Source organism: Melozone crissalis, unplaced genomic scaffold (assembly GCF_028551555.1).
Source record: "Melozone crissalis strain CALT ecotype California unplaced genomic scaffold, PUWL_Pcris_2 ptg000295l_1, whole genome shotgun sequence".
Classification (NCBI taxonomy): Eukaryota; Metazoa; Chordata; class Aves; order Passeriformes; family Passerellidae; genus Melozone; species Melozone crissalis.
In genome coordinates, this window is record NW_026536047.1 from 98,704 (window position 1) to 122,997 (window position 24,294).

General features: G+C 49.6%; 1 protein-coding gene across 1 annotated transcript in view; it reads left to right on the top strand.

Moving 5' to 3' along the window:
• Positions 1-2,639: 2,639 nt before the first annotated feature.
• Positions 2,640-24,294, top strand: part of PEBP4 (phosphatidylethanolamine binding protein 4) — a 92,368-nt gene continuing 70,713 nt past the window's right edge. The window contains exons 1-3 of the mRNA XM_054294676.1: positions 2,640-2,853; positions 5,009-5,136; positions 7,644-7,776. Coding sequence (XP_054150651.1) covers positions 5,015-5,136; positions 7,644-7,776 — 255 coding nt within the window. The 5' untranslated portion in view covers positions 2,640-2,853; positions 5,009-5,014. The remainder of the gene's footprint in view (positions 2,854-5,008; positions 5,137-7,643; positions 7,777-24,294) is intronic.

Here is a 24,294-nt window from a genome sequence, read left to right on the forward strand (position 1 = left end):
ATGAACCCAAAAAGAACCAAAATGGTCAGAAAATGAACACAAGATGAACAAAAGTGATCCCAAAATGAACTCAAGATGAATCAAAATGGTCCCAAGATGAACCAAAATGGTACCAAAATGGTCCCAAGATGAACAAAAATGGTCAGAAAATGAACACAAGATGAACCAAAAATGGTCCCAAGATGGTCCCAAGATGAATCAAAATGGTCCCAAAATGGTCCCAAGATGAACCAAAATGGTCCCAAAATGAACCCAGGATGAACCAAAATGGTCAGAAAATGGTCCCAAGATGAACCAAAATGATCCCAAGATGGTCCCAAGATGAACCAAAATGGTCCCAAAATGAACCCCAGATGAACCAAAATGGTCACAAAATGAACTCAAGGTGAACCAAAGTGGTCACAAAATGGTCCCAAGATGAACCAAAACGGTCTCTAAATGCACGAGGTCGCGGGGTCTCTCACTTTTATAAGTTTTGGTCCATCAGCACATTGGAGTTCATTGTCCAATTCCAGCTTTAGGTGATGAAGTCCCATCCTCGTTGTGTGTTTGTGCTCCTGTATTGATTGTCCTTGGTGCCCAGCTGGAGCAGGAATTGTTTTGTCTCCCTGCTCTGTGCACAGAGCTCCCCATCCCCTAACACGAACCCCAAACCCCCACACTAAAGCAGCACAGAAAATGAAAAATACAAAATCTCAAACCTGAGGTGCCATTTCCCCCCACCCCAGGAGCTGGTTTGACACCAAATCTGCCTTTTCCTGCAGCAGGATCCTCTCCAGAGGGGAAAATGCTGCCTGCAGCCTCTGCTGGGGATTTTTTCTGCTTCTCCCAAGCACAAACAGGAGGAGGAGGATGGAGGAGGAGGATGCCGGTGGAAATCACCCATCCCTGGCGTCAGATTTCCAGGAATGTGGCAGGGACAGCAAAGCCAGCAGCTCTGGAGTCACCCTGGCCTGGGTTTGGAGACCACAGGGGTTTAAAAATTAAATATTCCAGTGGTTTCCTGCCTTTCGGGAGCATTACACAGCAGAGGGTGTCCGGCCCTGGCATTTTTCCATGCATTTTTCATCCTGGTAGAAGCTGGACAAGTTTCCTGTTGCCCTTTAAACTCTCTCCTGAGTGGAGGAAATAAAATCTTTGTTAAAAAAAAAAAAAAGTTGTGTTTTTTTTTTTTTTTTTTTTTTTTTTAGGGAGGAAGCCATGGTTTGCCTTACATAGGAAGATGAAAATTTGTAAAATTTTACATTTTAAAAAATGTAAAATAGTTGCTCCCTTGAGTTTTGCTTCCTGAGCATCCCTGGGAGATCCCCCTGCACCTTTTCCATCGGGAAAATAGAACCGTTCCTTTTGGGATGACCTGTGAGAGGCCTCGAGATGGGAAGGGGCTGATTTTGGCTCTGCAAAGGGCTTTTCTCAGCCTCTGGGCTTGGGGGGGGGAAAAAAAAGAAAAAGAAGGAAAAAAAAAATCCCAAATCCTTGTTCTGAGTTCATCCCTTTTTGGGTTCTTGGTGTTGTTTGGGGAATCTTTGCAAAGGGTTCACCAAAAAAAAGAAAACCAAAATACTGCAAAGGGTCTGGAGAAGATCCTGAGCCAGACCTGGGGCCATGGAGCTGCTCCAGGGCTGGAGCTCCTCTGGATCCAGAGAGGGATGGGAATGTTCTCCTGGAGAAGGGAGGGATCCAGGAGAGCTCAGAGCTCCTTGCAGGGCCTGAAGGGGCTTCAGGAGAGCTGGGGAGGGGCTGGGGACAAGGGATGGAGGGACAGGACACAGGGAATGGCTTCAAACTGGGAAAGGAGAGATTGGGGTGGGATTTTGGGATGGAATGAGGGTGAGGAGCCACAAGAAGCTGTGGCTGCCCCTGGATCCCTGAAGTGTCCAAGGTGAGTTGGGAGCACTGTGGGACAATGAGAGGTGTCCCTACCCTGGCAGGGGTGGCTCTGGATGGGAATTCAAGTTCTTCCATCCCAAACCATTCCATGTTTTGCCAGGAGCTCCTTGCCCACATCTCCACCTCTCCCTGCGCCCAACTCCCTGCCCTGCCCCTTGCTCAACTTCCATCCACATCCCCATTTCTCCAAGGCAATCCCTGCCTTCCTCACCATCCCATGACCACATTTCTGGGCATTTTCTGCTGATCGCCAGCTGTGCCCTGTGCTGGGCACCCCGAATTTTCATCCCTCCCCATCCATGTGAGGATGTAAACCCCAAGCCTGACTCAGCTAGCCCGGCATCCCTGGGAAAAGCCTGACTCACGTGAGCCCATTTGCCGGCTCAGGGCTTTAATTACGGGCTGTGCCCATCTCGGCAGCGTGGGAACGGGACCCATTAAGCCCCTACAAGCTCCCGATCATTCCCAATCCATTAATGTCCCTAATTAGTTAAACCCGGCCGCCTCTTTCCCCTCGCCGGGCTCTCCCGTGTTCCCTGAGCGTGCAGCCGCCGCTCCATTATGTAACGATCCCCTCGCTGCTGTAATCCCAACTCACGCCGGGCTCTTTCGCACTATTATTTTATTTCATGTGCCTCTTCCCCCGAGCCCATCAGGCAATGGGCGAGACGGGCAGAGCCCAGCGGGGCTCGCAGCGCTCCTGAGCAGCCCGAGAGGCGCGGGCGCGGTTGGGGGGCAGCGCCCGGGGGTTGGGGGGCAGCGCCCGGGGCCGTTCGGGGCCGTTGGGGCGGTTGCCGGGGGTTAAAGCCGTTGGCAGAGCCGGAGCAGCTGCCCGTCCCTTCCCTGGGCTTTGCCTCTCGTTCCCGGTCCCTTGCGTCCCTTCCTGCCAAGGAAACCATCTCCACGGCAACCTCAAACCTCGGGGCTGTGCCTCGGAGCTGCTCAGCCGTCCCCAGGACCCCGGTAAGTGGCTCACTGGTGGCCCGGGGCTGTCAGGTTTGGCTGCTGGGCTCGGCATTGGGGTGGGCACTCAACCCCCTTATCCCCTTATCCCCATGTCCCCGTGTCCCCGTGTCCCCCTGGAGGCTTAAAAAGGGGTGGCCAGAATGTGGGAAAAGCGCCGGAGGGGTGGCTGGGTCAGCCTTGGATTTGGGACATGTCCCGCTGTCCTGGCTGGGTGTGAGTGCCCGGACAGACCACAGCCATCCCCGACCCCGATTTTCTGTCAGGTTTGGGAGAGCAGCAGGTGGAGATGGGGATTGAGCAGCAGGTGGAGATGGGGTTTCTGTCCCCTCTTGTGTCCCCGGGATGGCGGCGGTGTCACCACGTGGGGACATTCCCGGGGACACGTGGAGGGGAACGAGCACCAACAAGGCTCCTTGGAGCTTGGCTGGGCTCGGGATTGGCCGGAAAAATAAATTTCTCCTGGAAAAGAAGAGTAGGACACAGCTCCGTTCTGGAATAAACGGGATTAAAGTTGTGGAGCTGCAGGAGGAAATGACGGACGAGCGTCGGATTTGGTTCTTTTTTGACTCGGAGATGGGGTAACTGAGAGGTTTGCATCTGTTTGTGTGAAAAACGCCAATCACTTGGTTTTAAAATTTTAAAAGTTTAATAGTAATAAAACGGCTGTAAAAATAGTAATATAATTAGAGTAATAAAATTTGGACAATTGAGATTAGGACCATACGAGACAATAAGAATAAAGAGTTACAGACAGTCCAGGTACCTTTTCTGGGCAAAATAAGCCCAAAAAAGGACCCATGTTAACAGAGAATTAACCCTTAAAAGCAATAACCTGTTGCATATTCATACACCTCATACATGATGCGTAAATTCCATTCAAACACAGGATTCTGTCTGGGCAGTGTCAGCTTCTTCCTCGGAATCCTAAGGTGAGTGAGGCAGGAAGAAGCTGGTTTCTTCTGATAATGGAGCAATAAATTCTCTTTCTCTGAAAGATTTTGGTGTCCTGTGGCTGCTGTCTGGTGCAGATACCTCATTCCTCACTTTAAAAAAATATCCCACATTCATAGTTTCCATTTTAACTACAAAAGTTCCATTTTTAACTACAAAACTACACTTACCATCCTATTAAAATGTTAATACAGCACTACTAATCAATACAACATAATACATATAGTAAATATCTCGTAGAGCCATATAATATGCACTTTTCACAGTTTGCAAGCCTTGAGATAAGAAACTTAGAAATACCATAGAATAGGACAGACTTTGTTGAGAAATAAAACTAGGAGCAAGTTTCAAAGGATGGCCTCACAAATAAAACTAAATACTTTAGAGAAATAGAACTGTGAATGATGCATTAGAGTAAAAGCCACAAGGAGTAATTCCAGATAATGAACTTTAAAGCATTTGCAGTATGGCATAGCAAAAGCTGATAGGCCAAAAAATGTACTGTAATATATGTTTTATATAATACATATATTGTGTGTATATATATATAAATATATATATATATATACACACATATATTATATATATAATATATGTGTTATATGTAGTATATATATAATATTATATATTATATTATATTATATTATATTATATATTATTATATTAATAAAACTTATATTATAATATTATATATTTTTATATTATTACATATTACAATTATTATAATAAAATTATAATTTTATTATTTAAATTTTTATATTTATATATAAATTATATATATATTTATATATAAAAATATATATTATATATATATTTATATATATGGTATGTTTTAATTGTAATTAAAAATAGCTGGCTTCTTACTGTAATGGTGCAAGTTATAACAATTGAATATATAATAGATATAAAAATAATATATATATTAGATATATATGTATGATTTTATATATATATATATTGTAATATATATATTATTATATATATAATAAAATAGATGTATAAATTGAATTATATCTGTATTGTTTCACCCTTCACATGGGACTAAAAATAGAATAAAAGTTTTCCAAGTGCCTCTCAGTTGCCCCATGTCTAAATCAAACCAGACCCTGATCCGACAGACCAGGGCTGGGCTGGGCCTGGGCTGGTTTGGGCTGGGGGTGCTGGCTGCCCTGGGCTGACCCTGCTGTCCCCGTGTCCCCAGGGCAGGATGAAGCTGCTGGGGGCCGTGCTGGTGGCGCTGTCCCTGCTCCTGCCGGGGGCCCGGGCCAGCGAGGCCTCCCGGACCTGCATCTTCCAGACCCTCAGCGAGGCCGACCACGAGTTCTGCCGGTGAGCCGCGCTCCGGGGCCTCTGTCACCTGCCATTCCCTTTGTGTCACCTCCTACCTGGCCTCTGTCACCTGCCATTCCCTTTGTGTCACCTCCTATCTGGCCTCTGTCACCTGCCTGTCCCCTGCCAGTCTGGCCTTCATCCCCTGCCTGGCCTGGCCTCTGTCCCCTGCCTGTCCCCTGCTTGGCCCGGCCTCTGTCCCCTCTCTGTCCCCTGCCTGTCCTCTGAATGGCCTCTGCCCATCCCCTGCCCGGCCTGCCCTCTATCCCCTGCCTGTCCCCTGCCTGTCCTCTGTCCCCTGCCCATCCCCTGCCTGGCGTGGCCTCTGTCCCCAGCCTGTCCTCAGTCCCCTGCCTGTCCTCTGAATGGCCTCTGTCCCCTGCCCATCCCCTGCCATTCCCTTTGTGTCACCTCCTACCTGGCCTTCTGTCCCCTGCCTGTCCCATGCCTGGCCTCTGTCCCCTGCCCATCCCCTGCCTGGCCTGGCCTCTGTCCCCTGCCTGGCCTGGCCTCTGTCCCCAGCCCAGCCTGGCCATCCCCTTTGTGTCACCTCCTGCTTGGCCTGGCCTCTGTCACCTGCCTGGCCTCTGTCCCCTGCCCTGCCTGCCCTTGCCGTTCCCTTTGTGTCACCTCCTGCCTGGCCTGGCTTCTGTCCCCTGCTCAGTCTGGCCTCTATCTCCTGCCTGTCACCTGCCCGGCCTGGCTTCTGTGACCTGCCTGGCCTCTGTCCCCTCCCCTGCCTGGCCATTCCCTTTGTGTCACCTCCTGCCCAGCCTGGCCTCTGTCCCTTTCCTGGCCTGGCCTCTGTCCCCTGCCCAATCTGGCTTCTGTCCCCTGCCTGTCCCCTGTCTGGCCTGGCCTCTATCACATGTCCAGCCTGGTGCCTGTCACCTGCCTGTCCCCTGCCCAGTCTGGTTTCTGTCACCTGCCTGGCCTGGCCTCTGTCCCCTGGCTGTCCCCTGCTCAGCCTCTGTCACCTGCCCAGCCTGGCCATTTCTTTTGTGTCACCTCCTGCTTGGCCTGGCCTCTGTTCACCTGCCCAGTCTGGCCTCTGTTCACCTGCCCAGCCTGGCCATTCCCTTTGTGTCACCTTTTGTCCAGCCTGGCCTCTGTCCCCTGCCTGCCCCTGCCATTCCCTTTGTGTCACCTCCTGGCACAGTTCATCCCAGTGTCCCCTTGCCTGTGAGTTTTGGCTGTTTTGCTCCTTCTCCCTGGATCTGGCATCTCTGGGGTTGTTCCCCAGCTGTGCAGAGGCCCTGGAAGTGACTTTGGCCGCGTCAGGAGTTTTCCATGGAAAGCTTCAGGGGAAAGAGGCTGCTTTTCCATGGAATGCTGGGATGCTTTGGGTGGGAAGGGGCCCTGAAACCCATCCAGCTCCAACTTCCCACTGTCTCAGGACTTAAAACCCATCCAGCTCCAAACCCAACTATCCCAGGCCCTAAAACCCATCCAGCTCCAACCCCAACTGTCCCAGGCCCTAAAACCCATCCAGATCCAATCTCAACTATCCCAACCCTAAAACCCATCCAGATCCAACCCCAACTGTCCCAGGCCCTAAAACCCATCCAGATCCAATCTCAACTATCCCAACCCTAAAACCCATCCAGATCCAACCCCAACTGTCCCAGGCCCTAAAACCCATCCAGATCCAATCTCAACTATCCCAACCCTAAAACCCATCCAGATCCAACCCCAACTGTCCCAGGCCCTAAAACCCATCCAGATCCAATCTCAACTATCCCAACCCTAAAACCCATCCAGATCCAACCCCAACTGTCCCAGGCCCTAAAACCCATCCAGCTCTAACCCCAGACTACTCCAGACCCTAAAACCCATCCAGCTCCAACCCCAACTATCCCAGGTTGATCCAGCCTGGCCTTGGACACTTCCAGGGATGGGGCAGCCACAGCTCCTCTGGGAATTCCATCCCAGCCCTCTCCACCCTCCCAGGGAGGAATTCCTTCCCAAAATCTGCTGAAGAACACACCAGAAGCACAGGAATTCAAATGTCCCTCAGCAGATTTAGGGAAGGCATTTATAACTATAATAATTTATAATAAGGGGAAGAATCCCTTCCCAAAATCTGCTGAAGAACACACCAGGAGCACAGGAATTCAAATGTCCTTCAGCAGATTTAGGGAAGGTATTTATAATTATAATAATTTATAATAAGGGGAAGAATCCCTTCCCAAAATCTGCTGAAGAACACACCAGGAGCACAGGAATTCAAATGTCCTTCAGCAGGTTTGGGGAAGGCATTCAGAATTATAATAATTGATAATAAGGGAAGAATTCCTTCCCAAAATCTGCTGAAGAACACACCAGGACCACAGGAATTCAAATGTCCTTCAGCAGATTTAGGGAAGGCATTTAGAATTATAATAATTTATAATAATTCCCGTTCTCCCACCCTCTCACCCCGCCGGCATTCCCAACCCCATCCCGAGCCCTCCCTGTCACCCATTCCCACCTCCAGCCTCATTTTGCTCCCTGTTCCCTTTTTCCAGGGGGGATTTGGAAATCATCTACCCCGAGGTGGGCGACGTGAGCTGCTCCTACATCCCCAAGTGCCACGGCTACCGCCAGAAGCTCAGCGAGGAGTGGGGCAAGCCCCGCGTGCGCTACCCCTGGGCCAAGAAGGTGAGGTTCAATTCTGCTTTTCCTGGGCTCAGGGGGACTTTGGGAGCTTTTTTCCCACTTTTCCTCATTTATTCAGGGGTTTGGTTGAGCTGTGGATAAATTGAATTGGTTTTTTTTGTGATTTTTTTGTCATTCATTTTTAATTTTTTTCCTGCACTGTGGCCATTAAAACATCTTTTCTCACATTCAGCCTTTGTTTTACTACAGTGAAATCAGTTTTATATTTTATATTAATATAATAAATGTAATGTAATGTAATGTAATATAATATAATGTAATGTAATGTAATATAATATAATGTAATATAATATAATGTAATATAATATAACATAAAATATAACATAACATAATATAACATAACAATATAACATAACATAACATAGCATAACATAGCATAATATATATTTTATAATATATATTTTATAATATATATAATATACATAATATATAATATATATAATTAAATATAATTTATATTATATTTTATAATATATTACATTATATAATATATACACATATATTATATAATATATAATGTAATATTATATATTATATGTACAATATTATATTATACTATACTATATTATATTATATTACATTACATTACATTATATTAATATTATATTACATTATATTACATTATCTTTGTATTATATGCTATTTTTTACATTTTATTTCTATTTTCTTACTTTTATATTTTATGTTTATATATTTCCATACTTTTCTATAAATTTTATATTATATTACATTTCTATTTTTAATTTTATATTTGATATTTTTTCCTTTGGCCATTTACTAAATAATTTTATTTTCCTACACCATACCCATTTTACAGTTATTCCAGCCACGTTGTAGCCATTTAATGAATTCTTTTCACCATATTACCACATTTCAATTTAGAATATTTACTGCATTGTAACCATTATTTCCCCTATAAATGCAGTAATTTATAATTTCCCCTACATTCACTTTTAAAGCAATTAATTAAATTTTAATATACTGTGACCATTAAAGTGGCCAGAGCATAGCAAAGCAATTAAGTTATTTTTTCCTGCTACATGGGCCCACTTAGTAATTTAATTTTTTGCTATTTGTGGCCTCCTAATGATTTAATTTTGTGCTCCATCACGGCTATTTTTAAAAAGGAATTAAATGGCCACAATGTAGGAAAAATAGGAATTAAGTGGCCAGAAGTAGAGAAAAGTTTAATTAATTTTATATCTATGTTGTGGCCAATTAATATTTATAATTTTTGCTACATTTTGGCCATTTCAATTTAGTTTCCTCTACTTTGACGACTTAATTTTTGATATATCCTGACCACTGGATTTTTTTCACCCCATTGTGGCAGTTTCAATTTTTGCCACAACTCAGTCAAAAAAAAAAAAAAACCTCAAAAAACTCAAAAAATTCAATCTAAAATTTTCCACCGCGGATTTTATTTTTATAATTTTTTGTAGTCAACTTTTCAAAGCCCTTCTGGCTTCGGGGTGGGATTTGGGATCGGCGATGAGATTTGGGATCGTGGGTGGGATTTGGGATTGGCATTGGAATTTGGGATTCGCAATGGGAATTTGGGATTCACGGTGGGATTCGGGATTCTCAATTGAATCTGGGATCGGCGATGGGATTTGGGATCGGCTGTGTGATCTGGGATTTGACATGGAATTTGGGATTTGACATGGAATTTGGGATCGGTGATGGAACTTGACATGGAATTTGGGATCGGCAATGGGATTTGGGATTTGACATGGAATTTGGGATTTGACATGGAATTTGGGATCAGCGATGGGACTTGACATGGAATTTGATCTGAGGTGGGGATTTGGGATCGGCATTGGGATTTGGGATCCATGATGGAATTTGGGATCGGCGATGGAATTTGGGATCGGCAATGGGACTTGACATGGAATTTGGAATTTGGGATTTGGGATTTGACATGGAATTTGGGATCAGCGTTGGAATTTGGGATCAGCGTTGGGATTTGGGATCTGTGATGGAATTTGGGATTTGACATGCAATTGGGATCGGCGATGGGACTTGACATGGAATTTGGGATCCACGATGGGATTTGGGATCAGCATTGGAATTTGGGATCAGCGTTGGGATTTGGGATCCGTAATGGAATTTGGGATCCGTGTTGGAATTTGGGATCCGCGATGGAATTTGGGATCCGCGATGGAATTTGGGATCTGTGGTGGGGATTTGGGTTCCGCGATGGGATTTGGGATCTGTGGTGGGGATTTGGGATCCGCGATGGGATTTGGGATCGGTTGGGGGGGGAATCCCTGTGCTGCTGTTCCCTCCTGTCACCACCAGGTGGCAGCATTGAACTGCCCGAGCTCCAGCGCCGCCCGGACTGGGAGGAACTGGGAGAAACTGGGATGAACTGGGATGAACTGGGAACGCCGGGATCTGTGCTGAGCGTGCCGGGGGCACGGGGAGGGGACAATAAATGGGGTGACACTGGGGTATTTTAGGGGACACCCCGCGCAGTGCCCTGCTGTGATCCCAAATCCATCCCAGGATGCGGCACCGTCTCGTAGCGATCCCAAATCCCCGTGGAATCCTCGCTGGCACCCCAAAACCGCCCTATCCCAATAACTTCTGTCATTCCCATGGCAGCTCCAGCCCCGGGAGCTGCTCAGGCAGAAGTCAGCTCTGCTGGCGTTACCTCGCAGTGTGCACAATCCGTTTTTCCGCCTCTTCCCCCCCTCCTGTCTGGGAAGTCTCTTCCCCCTGCGGATCACATGGTTGGAAGGAGAACTTTTCCCTAAAGATGTCTGAATCTCCCAAAAAACCAAAAACTCCTTCTTGCTGGCAGCGGCTGCTGCGCACAGACCCATCGCCGGCTTTCCAGGAGTTTGAAGTTTCCCAGGGATGGATGTGGGCAGTTTTCCCTTTAATTTTAGTCCTGGAAAGCAAAGCAGGGCCGGGAGAAGGGAGGGAACTCTCCGGGGATGGAACGCGGCTGTGGGAAGGATTTTGGGGAGCAGAGCCAGACCCTGCCAGGCTGAGCATCCCAGAATCCACAAAATCCACATGGCAGAATGCACAGAAAGCAGGGGAAGGCAGAGCCGGGAGCTTGGGGGTGGCACCTGTTTATTTCGGGCTGGAATTCCAGCTGTGCCTCGGGGGTGGCAGGTCCCCAGGGAGCCCCTGGCACGGGCGGCGGCTCCCGCTGGCACCGGGAGCGGCTCCGCCGAGGATTTGGCACCGATTCCTTCCGAGACATCTAGGCACATCTTGAGCTGAGGCGGCATCTGAGGACACGGGGCCCCGCTGCCTCCCGGGCTTTGGGGTGGGTTTCTCCTCTGGCCATCCCCAAAAATGCCTCCCCAGCTCTGCACAGCTGGGAATGATCCAGCTGCAGTGTCCACAGTTCATTCTATATAACCTTAAACCCCCTGTCTCTCCTCAATTTTGTTTATTTTTAATAGAAATATACAATTTTTTTTACTCCCGAACCCCTAAGGATGCTTTGGGATAATCTTTTCCCCTCCTAAGCACACCCTAAATTGAGTGGGAACAAGAGCTGCGGCATGAGAGTTGTTTTTATGCTTGATGTGGGTATTTCTAAATGCAGGAAATTTGATTATTCCCAATTTATTCCCAAATGGGAGCGGGAAAATTTGGCAAAGCGGGGAGATCTCCATCTCCCTGTGGTGCTCCAGTGATCCTGGATGGGGTGGGGAGGGCTGGCTGAAGGGCTGGAGATGCTTTTCCCATCCAAATCAGAAAATCTCGGGGTTTGAGGATGCAAACTTGTGTAGGAAGTGTCGGCTCTCTGTGGAACACTTTGTCTCTTCAAGAAAAACAACCACCAAAAAAGCCAAATGCGGAGTGTTTGTTTTTCTCTCTAGAAATATTTATCGGTTTTCTGGAAGGAGGAGGGGGGAATGGGAGGTTTCCCATTCTCGTCCCAGATATTTGGGATGGGTTTGGGGTCACCTTGGTGCCCAAGGTCTGTCCCTGCAGCTCCTCAGGGAAGGGAACATTGATGGTTTGGGGTGAGGAGATGAAAGTGGGGTGGCATCTTGCAAATCTGAGCTCTGACGGCAGCAAAGTCTGGCCTGGGGAACTTCAATGCATCACTTTAGGGTGGATTTGAATATTTTGTCATGTTTAAACATTGAGCTGTCAAACCCAGCTTTATCAAATATCAATTTGCTGCCCAAAAAAACCCCCATTTTGGGGCAATTTGTAGTGCCATGAGGGCACCTGGTGTGTGTGGGGGCATCTCAGTGAGCCATGGGCTCCGGGGAGGGAGTCAGGGATGCACTGCCAGGGACGGGTGAGGGGTTCTGGATGGATGGATACCCTGGAAAACCTTGAACTGCCCTGTGCTGGTGGGCAAAGATCTGGGAATGTCTCTCAGGAGATCAGCCCTGGGATGTTCAGGATGCTGAATCTATGGGACGTCAGTCCTGGGATGTTCAATCCATGGGAGATCAGTCCTGGGATGTTCAGGATGTTCAATCCATGGGAGATCAGCTCTGGAATGTTCAGGATGTTTGATCCATGGGAGATTCAGCCCTGGCATGTTTGGGTTGCTCCATCCATGGGAGATCAGCCCTGGGATGTTCAGTGAACTGAATCCATGGGAGATGCAACCCTCAGATGTTTGGGATGTTCAATCCATGGGAGATCAGCCTGGGATGTTCAGGATGTTCAGTCCATGGGAGAGATCAGCTCTGGAATGTTCAGGATGTTTGATCTCTGGGAGATGAGCCCTGGGGTGTTCAGGATGCTGAATCCATGGGAGATGAAACCCTCAGATATTTGGGATGTTCAATCCATGGGAGATCAGCCCTGGGATATTCAATCCATGGAAAATGCAGCCCTGGGATGTTCAGGATGTTTGATCCATGGGAGATCAGCCCTGGGATATTCAGGATGTTTGATCCATGGGAGATCAGCCCTGGGATATTCAGGATGTTTGATCCATGGGAGATCAGCCCTGGGATATTCAGGATGTTCAATCCATGGGAGATCAGCTCTGGAATGTTCAGGATGTTTGATCCATGGGAGATTCAGCCCTGGCATGTTTGGGTTGCTCCATCCATGGGAGATCAGCCCTGGGATGTTCAGGATACTGAATCTATAGGAGATGCAACCCTCAGATGCTTGGGATGTTCAATCCATGGGAGAGATCAGCCCTGGAATGTTCAGGATGTTCAGCCCATGGAAAATGCAGCCTTGGGATGTTCAGGATGTTCAATCCATGGGAGATCAGCCTTGGGATGTTCAGGATGTTCAATCCATGGGAGAAATCAGCCCTGGGATGTTCAGGATGCTGAATCTATGGGAGATGCAACCCTCAGATGTTCAGGATGTTCAATCCATGGGAGATGCAACCCTGGGATGTTCAATCCATGGGACATCAGCTCTAGGATGTTTGAGATGTTCAATAAATGGGAGATGCAGCCCTGGGATGTTCAATCCATGGAAAATGCAGCCCTGGGATGTTTGGGATGCATCATCCATGGGAGATCAGCCCTGGGATGTTCAGGATGCTGAATCCATGGGAGATGAAACCCCCAGATGTTTGGGATGTTCAATCCGTGGGAGATGCAACCCTGGGATGTTCAATCCATGGAAAGTGCAGCCCTGGAACGTTCAGGATGTTCAGTCCATGGAAAATGCAGCCCTGGGATGTTCAGGATGTTCAGTCCATGGGAGATCAGCCCTGGGATATTCAATCCATGGAAAATGCAGCCCTGGGATGTTCAGGATGTTTGATCCATGGGAGATGCAACCCTGGGACGTTCAATCTGTGGGAGATGAGCCCTGGAATGCCCAATCCTCACTGCAAAACTCTCCTGAGCACGTCCCAATCCCCCTTTGGGTCCCACTGCCCAGACCTGACCTCCAAACCCCAAACACCCAAATACCCAGAGCACCATCCCAAAATCCCAAACCCGGGAGCTGCTGGGGGCCCTTTCCCAGCCCAGGGGAGCAGGAGAACATCTGGGAGAACGGGAAACGCGTCCTCCTTGTCCTGCCTCGATATTGCTTCGCTCAAGCAAAAATAAATTGGAAAAGAAAATTGGCCCCTGCACCAATTTGGGGCAGTTTCTGGATTGTGCAGCGTGGCAAAGCCCCCGACGGTGATGGATCGCTGCATTAACCCAAAGCTGCGTCCCCTGATTCCCTTTTATTACCACTCGTGGTGGCAGACAGAAAAACAGATTACACTGGAGATCAAATCGATAGGAACTTTATTTACTGGCCTTTTAAAAACATATTTCTGGGCTTTATAAAAACATACGGCAGATGCCAGGGATGGGCCTTGTCTCCTTGTTAAAAAGCAATTTACCTGGACTGGAGCTGCTACCTTTTACCTGCTCCTCCAGATTTGTTTTCATCCCAAGGTTTGACAACTTCCTTAGAGCCTTCTTTAGGCCGTGCCACCACTTTTTTAGGATACAGGAAGGAATTGGATTTTTTTTTTTTCACAACAAAATCTAGAAATAAAGTGTTTTTCTCAGGGTTTCTACCCCAAACTCAACTTCTGAAAACTTGTTTTTGCAATGCAGCCGATTTGCACATCCTTGAGCTCAGCTCCTTCCTGCTGCTCCTCAGCTTTTTGGGATGAAGGCATTTTCAAACTGGGATGGAATAGGGATGGGGAAAAGCCCCCGGAGCTGTGTAACCCATGGGATGGGACCTTCAGGGTTGGCTTTGAGCTTTTTGTGCCTAAACCTGTGGCCAGCACCCAGGGGTGGGGCTGTGGGGCTGGAGAGGTGCTGGGAATTGGATCTGTGCCCTTGGGAATGGGAGCCCAGGGAGGGAAGAGCAGGAGGATGAGGAGTTTCTCTCAAGAACCCACAGAAAATCCACTCTGCTTCTTTTCCCCGATTCTCCCCCTTGTGTGAAGCACTTGGTGGCCTGGTTGGGGACAGGCCTGGCTTGGGACGAGCCTGATTCATAAAGAGTTTTGTGTTCCCATTATTTGGGCGCCCATTTGTGTGAGGAAATTCATTTCTTTACACAAAGGCAAGTTCAGCTTTGTTCCATCCCCTCCCGGGGTGCGCTGCAGGGGTGGCAGGAGGGGACGTGCAGCTGGCTGGGGAGGGACCTTTTTGTGGCACTCAGGTTCCATCCCCGCCTTGCTGGAGAAGATGGGTTGGAAGCAGAAGATTTCTGACAGTTTGTGTATCCCTGCTGGCTCATGGAGCCGTCTGGAGCTGAGGAGCCACCAGCGTGGTTTTCCCCCTCTCTCTCAATCCTGTCTGGGCTCCTCGGAAACAATGGCCCAACATTCCTCCCCGCTGCTGTCAGCCGAGATTGCCGGGATTAGCCCAAGCCCCCGGTGATGAGCCCCTCCCTGCTGGGTTGGTTCCCATGCCCCGGGATCGCTCCGTGGCATTCCAGCACCCCCGACTTCACAGGGGGAATGGTGTGAGGGATCTGAGCTTCTACAGGGCCTCGGAGGGCTTTGGAGCAGGGTGGCAAAGCCAAAATGAATGTGTGTGCTGAGGGCTCTGCGTGCTGCCTCAGCACTGTCCTCTGCTGACCCCCTGCTGCCGTTCCATGGGGGATTTATTGGGGTGTGACCCCTCCAAGCCAAGCATTGCCCAAATTCATCCTTTTGGGGAGCAGGAAGGTTTTTTCCCCTTGATGGGAATGGCTGGAGTGGTTCAACATCACAGGGGTGCTGTCCCCTGAGTGCTGAGGGCTCTGCGTGCTGCCTCAGCCCTGTCCTCTCCTACCACCCCTTCCATGGGGGATTTATTGGGGTGTGACCCCAATGGCTCAAGCACTGCTCAAATTTTGGGAGCAGGAAGGATTTTCCCCTTGATGGGAACGGCTGGAGTGGTTCAACATCACAGAGGTGCTGTCCCCTGCGTGTCCTGAGGGCTCTGCGTGCTCCCTCAGCACTGTCCTCTGCTGACCCCCTGCTGCCGTTCCATGGGGGATTTATTGGGATGTGACCTCTCTGAGCCAAGCACTGCTCAAATTCATCCTTTTGGGGAGCAGGAAGGATTTTTCTCCTTGATGGGAATGGAGTGGTTCACCAGCATGACAGAGATGTCGTCCCCTGTGTGCTGAGGACTCTGCGTGCTGCATCAGCCCTGTCCTCTCCCACCACCATTTCCATGGGGGATTTATTGGGATGTGACCCCTCTGAGCCAAGCACTGCTCAAATTTGGGGAGCAGGAAGGTTTTTCCCCTTGATGGGAATGGTTGGAGTGGTTCAACATCACAGGGAGTGTTGTCCCCTGTGTGCTGAGGGCTCTGCATGCCGCCTCAGCCCTGTCCTCTGCTGACCCCCTGCTGCCGTTCCATGGGGGATTTATTGGGATGTGACCTCTCTGAGCCAAGCACTGCTCAAATTCATCCTTTTGGGGAGCAGGAAGGTTTTTCCCCTTGATGGGAATGGAGTGGTTCAACATCACAGGGGTGTTGTCCCCCACCAGGCCCTGGTGCCACCGGAGGGAACCGGGGGGCAGCTGGTGCCACGTGCCAGGAGAGCCTCGTTCCATGAGCAATCCTGGCAGCAATGTCACTTCACATCCATCTCCTGACCTCCCCGTTCTCTGGACCTTTAACCACCCTGGACAAACATCGTTTTCCCCAAGGCAGAGGCCGGGAAGCCCCTCCAGGTCATCCCCGTGCCTCGGCATCCCCCGCTCGCTCCTCATTTTCTGCAGCAAAAAAAAAAAATGTTTGAAGGCGCCGCTGATTTTTCCCTTTGATCCCTGTAAACACTATACAGTAATCAAAGTTTAAGCTGCTTTGGGTGAAATAATTGCTTAACAATCATATAAGACAAAGTGATTCAACAAATGACAATTAGGACTTGTGATCTACAGAACAGATGCATTCAGTGTAGCATATTATAATGTGCTAATAGGAGATTGACAGCACAATAATAGGAGAGAACAGCCACTCAGCCTATAATTCCCAACCAAATGTGAGGCTGTCCACAGAGCTCAAATCCGAACAGGCTGTAAAATTAGAGGTAAGAAGGCACAAGTTTCACAAAGACTCATTAGCAGGTTGGCTGTGAATTTCCAAGGAAGGGGGGAAAATTCCTGCTGGAGGATTTACTCGCGAAAGGAAGGAAGGGGAGGGGGGGAACCTCAACCTCCGCACGTCTTTTGCGCTGGGAATGAGTAACCTCGATCACACTGGGCTCCAACAGGCTGGAGCTGCTGCCGGATGCCAGCCGGGTTTGGGAGCAGAGGGCGGATGCACGGAGCAGACACCGGTGTGAAGGACCGAACGAGATGAGGATTGATATGAGCACGGAGCTCCACCGGGCGTTCCCGACGGGAATTGGGCACTTCCCAAGCCTTAAATGATACTGATGGGTGACAGGGGCACCCTTTAGCCCTGTCCATGGCAATTAAGGCTTGTGCTTTCTCTTTGTGGGGACACGGAGGGATGGGGACGTGTGTGGGGAGTGGAGCTGTCAATCTCCACACGTGCGGAGGCAGGAGCTGGATCCATCCCTGAACCCCTCCACACCCTGGGATAGCATTCTCTGTGTGCTGCTCTCTGCTTCCTTCCAGAGGGATCAAAGGGACTTTAAATTCCCAGCTCTGGTGACAAAACAGATTTCAGCTCGTCTCTGGTCCTTCCCGCGCCCCGCGCACGTGTTCCACCAATGTGGAATTTGGCCGTGTTTTGTTATTAAATAAACATGCCAGAAAATGCACTTTTTGTGCACGGGGGAGGATGAGAAGGTTTGGTAATTAAAACTTCCATCCGTCAACGCTTTGCTCCCAGAGATAATTGTGTGGCTCCCGCAGATGTATGTTTTGTGTGGAATTAGCCAGTGGGAATTGGGGCTGCTGTGGCTGAGGGCATGGGGTGTGCCAGGGGCTGCCCAGGATTCCAGTGGAACATCCTGGGGAAGGTGTGATCGTGCTCTGGTTGGGAATTTGTTGGGAATTTTGCTTTTTGTCTCAGTTTATTGCACGGGCAAGTGCTTTAGATCCACTTTATTTTCACCTGCAAATCCCAAAACTGCAGGGATGCACCTGCCATAACAAATATAGATTTTACATGAATTTTATTAATTGAAGAGCCAAACTGAGTTGAAAAAACAGATAAATCTGTTGAAAATAATACAATTTTTCTTTCCCCTTGCCCCATCCTTGGATTTTCCCAGCATGTCCAGCCTGTGACGTGCCTGTGTGGGCATCGTGGGGCGCTTGGAATTTCGGAGCCTTTAGCCAAGGTGACACTGGAGAAAAAGCTGCAAAGAGCCCTCCCCTCATCCCAACTCCAGGATTTATTTTTGAGGAGACCCTTAGGAAGGGCTGCCCCCGCAGAGGCTGGAGCCCATCTGGGTTTCAGAGCTTCCACGGGGTGATCGATGGCAGATCAATGAGCCCCGAGGGATCTGTCACCCTCGTGGTGTCTCCTGACATGCCCCTGACCTGCCTGGGCTTTTTCAAAAGCAATTAATGGTATTTGGGGTGGGCAGGAGGGTTTATAGCAGCAGGCAGGTTCCTCTCGATGCTTGAAAATTGAATCTGTGGGGTTTGGAATTGTGTTGAATTATGGGGGAGCTGAATATGGCTCCCCTTCGTCTTCCTGGCAGCCTCCTTGTTCTCCTCAGCTTATCCTGATTCCTTGGAGCTTCCCTGCTCTGGTCTTGGACATTTTTTGGGCTGGGAAAGGCCCCAGACCAGCCTGGGATATTTCAAAAGGAATTAATGGCATTTGGGGTGGGCAGGAGGGTTTATACCAGCAGGCAGGTTCCTCTCAATGCTTGAAAATGAAATTGTGGGGTTTGGAATGGTGTTTAGTTATGGGGGAGCTGGTATGGCTCCCCTTCATCTTCCTGGCATCCTCCTTGTCTTCCCAGCTCCTCCTGATACTGTGGAGGTTCTCTGCTCTGGTCTTGGACATTTTTAGGGCTGGGAAAGGCCTCAGACCCACCTGGGATATTTCAAAAGCAATTAATGGCATTTGGGGTGGGCAGGAGGGTTTATAGCAGCAGGCAGGTTCCTCTCAATGCTTGAAAATGAAATTGTGGGGTTTGGAATGGTGTTTAATTATGGGGGAGCTGAGTATAGCTCCCCTTCATCTTCCTGGCATTATCCTCGTTCTCCTCAGCTCCTCCTGATACTGTTGAGCTTCCTTGCTCTGGCCTTGGACATTTTTAGGGCTGGGAAAGGCCTCAGACCCACCTGGGATATTTCAAAAGCAATTAATGGCATTTGGGGTGGGCAGGAGGGTTTATAGCAGCAGGCAGGTTCTTCCTGATGCTCCTGGTGCTTGAAAATTGAATTTGTGAGGTTTGGAATTGTGTTTAATATGGGGGAGTTGGGTATGGCTCCCCTTCATCATCCTGACATCCTCCTCATTCTCCTCAGCTCCTCCTGATACTGTGGAGCTTCCTTGCTCTGGCCATGGACATTTTTAGGGCTGGGAAAGGTCCCAGACTCGTCTGGGCTTTTTCAAAAGGAATTAGTGGCATTTGGGGTGGGCAGGAGGGTTTATAGGACATTTTTAGGGCTGGGAAAGGCTCCAGGACCTCTGGAATTCTGGGCTGGGTGTGCTGAGGGAGTCCTTGCTCCATCACTCTCCCCACTCCAGGCAGGTGTTGCTCCCCCTGATTTTCAGGGGGCTCTGGGAGCATCCAGGCTCTGCTGGGTTTCTCTGGGATGTGAACGCTGCTGGATGGATACAGGGCTGAAAAATCAGGGAGTTGGGAATTGCCGGGTGCTGGGTGGAGGGCAGCGAGGTGTGGGAGAGGTAAACACAGCCTGACCCTGCTGCCACCCTCCCCTGGGATTATCCAGGCATCTCCCAGCCCGGCTCTGGCATCTGGGGCGCCTCGAGCCTGCTCGGAGCCCGAATTTTGGCAGCAGACGCCCTTGAGCAGCCCTTGCCAGGTCCCTTGCTGGCAGGGAATCCTGCTCCGTCCCGCTCTGCCGCTCCAGCTGCACTTCCCAAACATCACCTCCCACTGCAGGGAGCATCCCGGGGAGCTCAGCCTCAGCCCCGGGCTCGGAGCATCACTCGCGGAGCCTTCCTTCCCTCCTCCCCTGCAGCATCCTCCTTCCCCGCCAGCACAAGAGCCTTTTTTCCATGGATGAGTAATTCTTCCCAATTTGGGGGCTCCTTCCTGCGCTGTAACAACCCCGAGCTCGCCTGCCTCGTTCTTTTTCCAGCTGCCATCTCCAGCAGAAATTCCCCTTTTTTTTTTTCTTTTTTTTTTTTCTCCTTTTTTTTTTTCCCCCGGCAGGAGGGGAGGGGCGGGGGGGGATCTCGGTTATACAATCCGGGGTTGGGGCGACTATTTTGGATCCCTCCTTCCTGCCTCCAAATTGCAGCTCCGAATGTGACAAGTTACAAAACACTTGAGTCATTTCTCTCTCTCTCTCTGTCGAGCGCGCTGCCTTTTTCCCCCACAAGGGTTTGGGTTGGTTTAAATTGAAAAAAAAAAAGTAAAAAAAGGAAAAAGGAGGATGGGGATGGGGATGGGGATGGGGATGGGGATGGGGAGGGGGGAAAAGGCGGCTCCCAGCCCGGGGGGCTGCGGGCAGCCCCCACGCAGGAGAACTCGCGGGGCTGTTTATGTAAGATGCTCATGTTCTGCTGAGCTGCAGCGAGAGCTGTTGTCGATTCCCAGGAAAACCCACGGCTGCCCACGTAGGATCTCCCGAGCAGGGTTGTGTAACGGGGAGCCAGGCAGCCGGGAGGGGGGGGGTCGGGAGATCCTGCTTTGGGGAGGGGGGAGAAAGCAGGGATGGCTGCGTTGGAAGGAGTGGGAAAAGTCCTTGGTGCAGGAAATGCGGCTGCTGGGATGTGAAAATGCGCTGCCAGGAGGTTTTGGGGTGCTCTGGGCTGCTCTCACCTCTCAGCACAGATTTGGAATTAATTGAGTCACTGGGTGACTTCCCAGCATCCCTGTTTCCTTTGGATTTCTTGGGAGGAAAGGGATTTTTGTGATGAGATTCAGTGTTGGAGTGGAAGAAAACAGCAGCGATGGTTTGGTGGAGGAGGAGGTGGCCTGATCCTGAGCGCTCCTGCAGCTCCTGGGATCGTCCCAAGGGGAATTTCAGGTTGGATTTCAGCAGGAATTTCCTCATGGGAAGGGTTGTCAAACCTTGGAAGGGGAGGTTTGGAGTCCCCATCCCTGGGGGTGTCCAAGGAACACCCAGATGTGGCACTCAGTGACAAAGTGGGGATGGGGCACAGCTGGGACTCGGTGATCCTGCAGCTCTTTTCCAACCTGAATGATCTGAGGATTTGGGAAAAAATCCCTCATTTCCCAGTGGATCTGCATCACCAGCCTCAAAACCTGAGGGAGGGGCTCCAAACCAGCTCTGCACCCCACCAAAATCACCATTTTAATGCTTTTTTTTTCCCCATAAATCCCAAAAATCGGGGAATGCTGGTGGCTGGTGCTGCTCCAGGCCGTGAGGAGAGGAGCCCTGTCGAGGTGCTGGGATGGGAGCTGCGCGTGTTACATTTTTATCCCTATTTATTCATGCAGAGCCGAGGCGCGGGGCGAGGCGCCCTGCTCTCCATGAGAATGCTCCTTCATTTACATCCTCCCTCCTTCCCCACAACTGAACTTATCCGGGTTATTTTTATTCCTCATGTGTATTTTTTTTCCCTTTTTTTTTAAAAATTTTTTTTAAAGAAAGATTGGGGGAAGGGGAGGAGAAAAGAAAAAAAAAAACAAAAAACCCAAAAAACCCAAGCATCACCACCCGTCTAAATTCACCTTATTTTTACTTCTATTAAAATTTCCCCTCTGGAATTTTGATAAGCCAGAAAAAAATGAGGCACACGAGCGAGCTTCACCCGAGGGGAGAGCCGAGGCCCGGGGATGAGGGGGAGGAATGTGTTTTGGGGCAAAGAGTAAGTTTAGAACTATTTTTCTCTTAACTGGAGCACTTAGCTGCACTGCAAGCCATTCATCTTGTGCTTTAATAACTCATTCTCCCTGCGAGATGGGATATCACAGCCCTGGATATTGCTTTTCTTGGGATCCAGGATCAAAGATGAATCTGCTTCCTCTAATAAAATACATTGGAATTTTATTGGAATTGGAATTGAAAGAGTTTTCTGCACCCTGATTTCCCTCTGTATTTTGGGTGTTGAGCTTTTCTTTGCCCCAAATCCCCCTTGCTGGCCTGGTATTTATTTATTTCCCTTCCCTAACGATGGAAATACAAATTCCCTCATTTCCCCCCATCCCTGGGGGATCTCCAAGTGCTGCCATTTGCTTCGGGCTGTCTCTAATTGATTGATAAATGAGATATTTATGATTTATAGACGATATTTTACATCCTGGGGTATCCCTTGCTGTGGGAGCTGTTGCATTTTTGGGGTGCCATGTGGTTTGTGACCATTTTATCCTTTTCCTGCCACTTTTTAATCAACACTCCATTCCCCTGGAGCAAACATTTCCCTGTGCAGCAGCTTGTGCCTGTCCCCTGGGGGTGTGCCGAGTGTGCAGGGCCGGGGAAGGAGCTTGGGAGCTTTAGGAATCCTGGAAGGTTTTTTCTGGGAGCAGAGGGAGCTCTCGGCTCGCAACTCCGCCGCTTTTTGCTTTTTGCCGGGATGAAAAAAGCCTGGAACAAAACTTGTCCCTTTCATGTTGCCTTTCGGCCCGGCTGTCTCTTAACTACGCATTTGATCTCGGCATCTCGGCGAGAAGGTTCAGAGCCTGATCAGGAATTAATGGGAAGCAGGAATGAAGCAGCGGATCAAAGCGTGGCGGTGGCACCAAAGGGACACGGGGACACGGCCAGGGGTTGTCACCTCCAGGGCTCCAGGGGCTCGTGGGTCTGTGTCTCCAGGGGTTTTCCAGGGTTTGGGAATGCTGGAGGCAGCTTCCCGCACGGATGGGAATTCCCTCGTTAAATAAATATTTGGTGATGGGGAGAGGAGGGGAGGCAGCAGCGCTGCTGAGGCACCCAAAATGATGGGTTCCCAAAAATGCTGGGTTCCCCAAAATGCTGGGTTCCCCAAAATGCTGACCTCCCCAAAATGCTGAGCCCCACAAAATGCTGCACTGCCCAAAAATGCTGAGCCCACCAAAATGATGGGGTCCCCAAAATGCTTCACTCCCCCAAAATGCTGGGTTCCCGAAATGCTGGGCTCCCCAAAATGCTGCGCTGTTCCAAAATGCTGAGCCCCTAAATGCTGAGCCCACCAAAATGCTGGGGTCCCCCAGAGTGCTTCACTCCCCCAAAAATGCTGAGGCACCCAAAATGCTGGGTTGCCAAAAATACTGAGCCCCCCGCAAAATGCTGAGCCCCAAAAATGCTGCACTGCCCCAAAATACTGAGCCCCTAAAATGCTGAGCCCACCAAAATGCTGGGGTCCCCAGAATGCTTTACTCCCCCAAATGCTACACTGCCCCAAAATGCTGAGCCCCAAAAATGCTTCGCTCCTCCAAAATGCTGGGTTCCCCAAAATGCTGCAACTCCCCAAAATGCTGCACTGCCAGAAATACTGAGCCCCCCAAATGCTGCAGAACCCCAAAATGCTGAGCCCCCAAAATGCTGCAGACCCCCCAAAATGCCAAGCCCACCAGAATGCTAAGCCCCCCAAAATTATGCTAAGCCCCACAAAATGCTGCAGCTCCCCAAAATGTTGGGTGCCCCCAAAATACTGAACCCCCAAAATGTTGCACTGCCCCAAATTGCCGAGCCCACCAAAATGCTGCACTACCCCAAAATGCTGAGCCCAACAAAATGCTGGGGTCCCCAAAATGCTGAGCCCAACAAAATGCTGAGCCCTCCAAAATACTGAGTCCCCCAAAATGCTGAGGTCCCCAAAATGCTTCACTCCCCCAAAGTGCTGAGCCCCCAAAATGCTGCCATCCCTTAGGATGCTGCAGCCCCCCAAGATGCCACAGCCCCTCAAATTTTGCACCCCCAAACATTCTGCACCCCTTAAGATGCTGCCCAGCCCCTTCCCCATCACTCACAGCCCAGAGGAGGACAATGACAGAGCCAGGATTGCCCTGGGGTGGCAGCAGCGTCTTGCACCCACCATATTTGCAAAATCAGAGTTTTTCTCCACTAAAACTGTTAAATTCCTGCCTGGACCCGTCTGTTTTGGGGGATAATCCTGGATGGGAACAGGGGGCACGTGTGGGGTCAGGATTGAGTTGGGACTTTGCCCTGGTTTGTGGGGAGCTGCTGGACCTCCTCCCATCCTCGCTGCTCCCGGGAGTTCTCCCTCCTCACAGAGGGGCAGGTCACAGCAGCCTGCGGATTTGCCAAATTTCTTCCAGCTGGAGTGAAAAGCCTGGGAATTTGGGTGGAGAGCTGGCCATGAGGGAGATCAGGGCTCCTGGTTGCTGGGGACAGGAACAGCTTGGCTCCTGGGTTGTGATCAGTTTGGCCTTTTCCTTTTCCTTTTCCTTTTCCTTTTCCTTTTCCTTTCCCTTTCCCTTCCCCTTTCCCATTCCCTTCCCCTTTCCCTTTTTAAATCCTTTTCTTTTCCTTTAAATACTTTTCCTTTAAATCCTTTTCCTTTTCCTTTTCCTTTTCCTTTTCCTTTTCCTTTCCCTTAAATCCTTTCCCT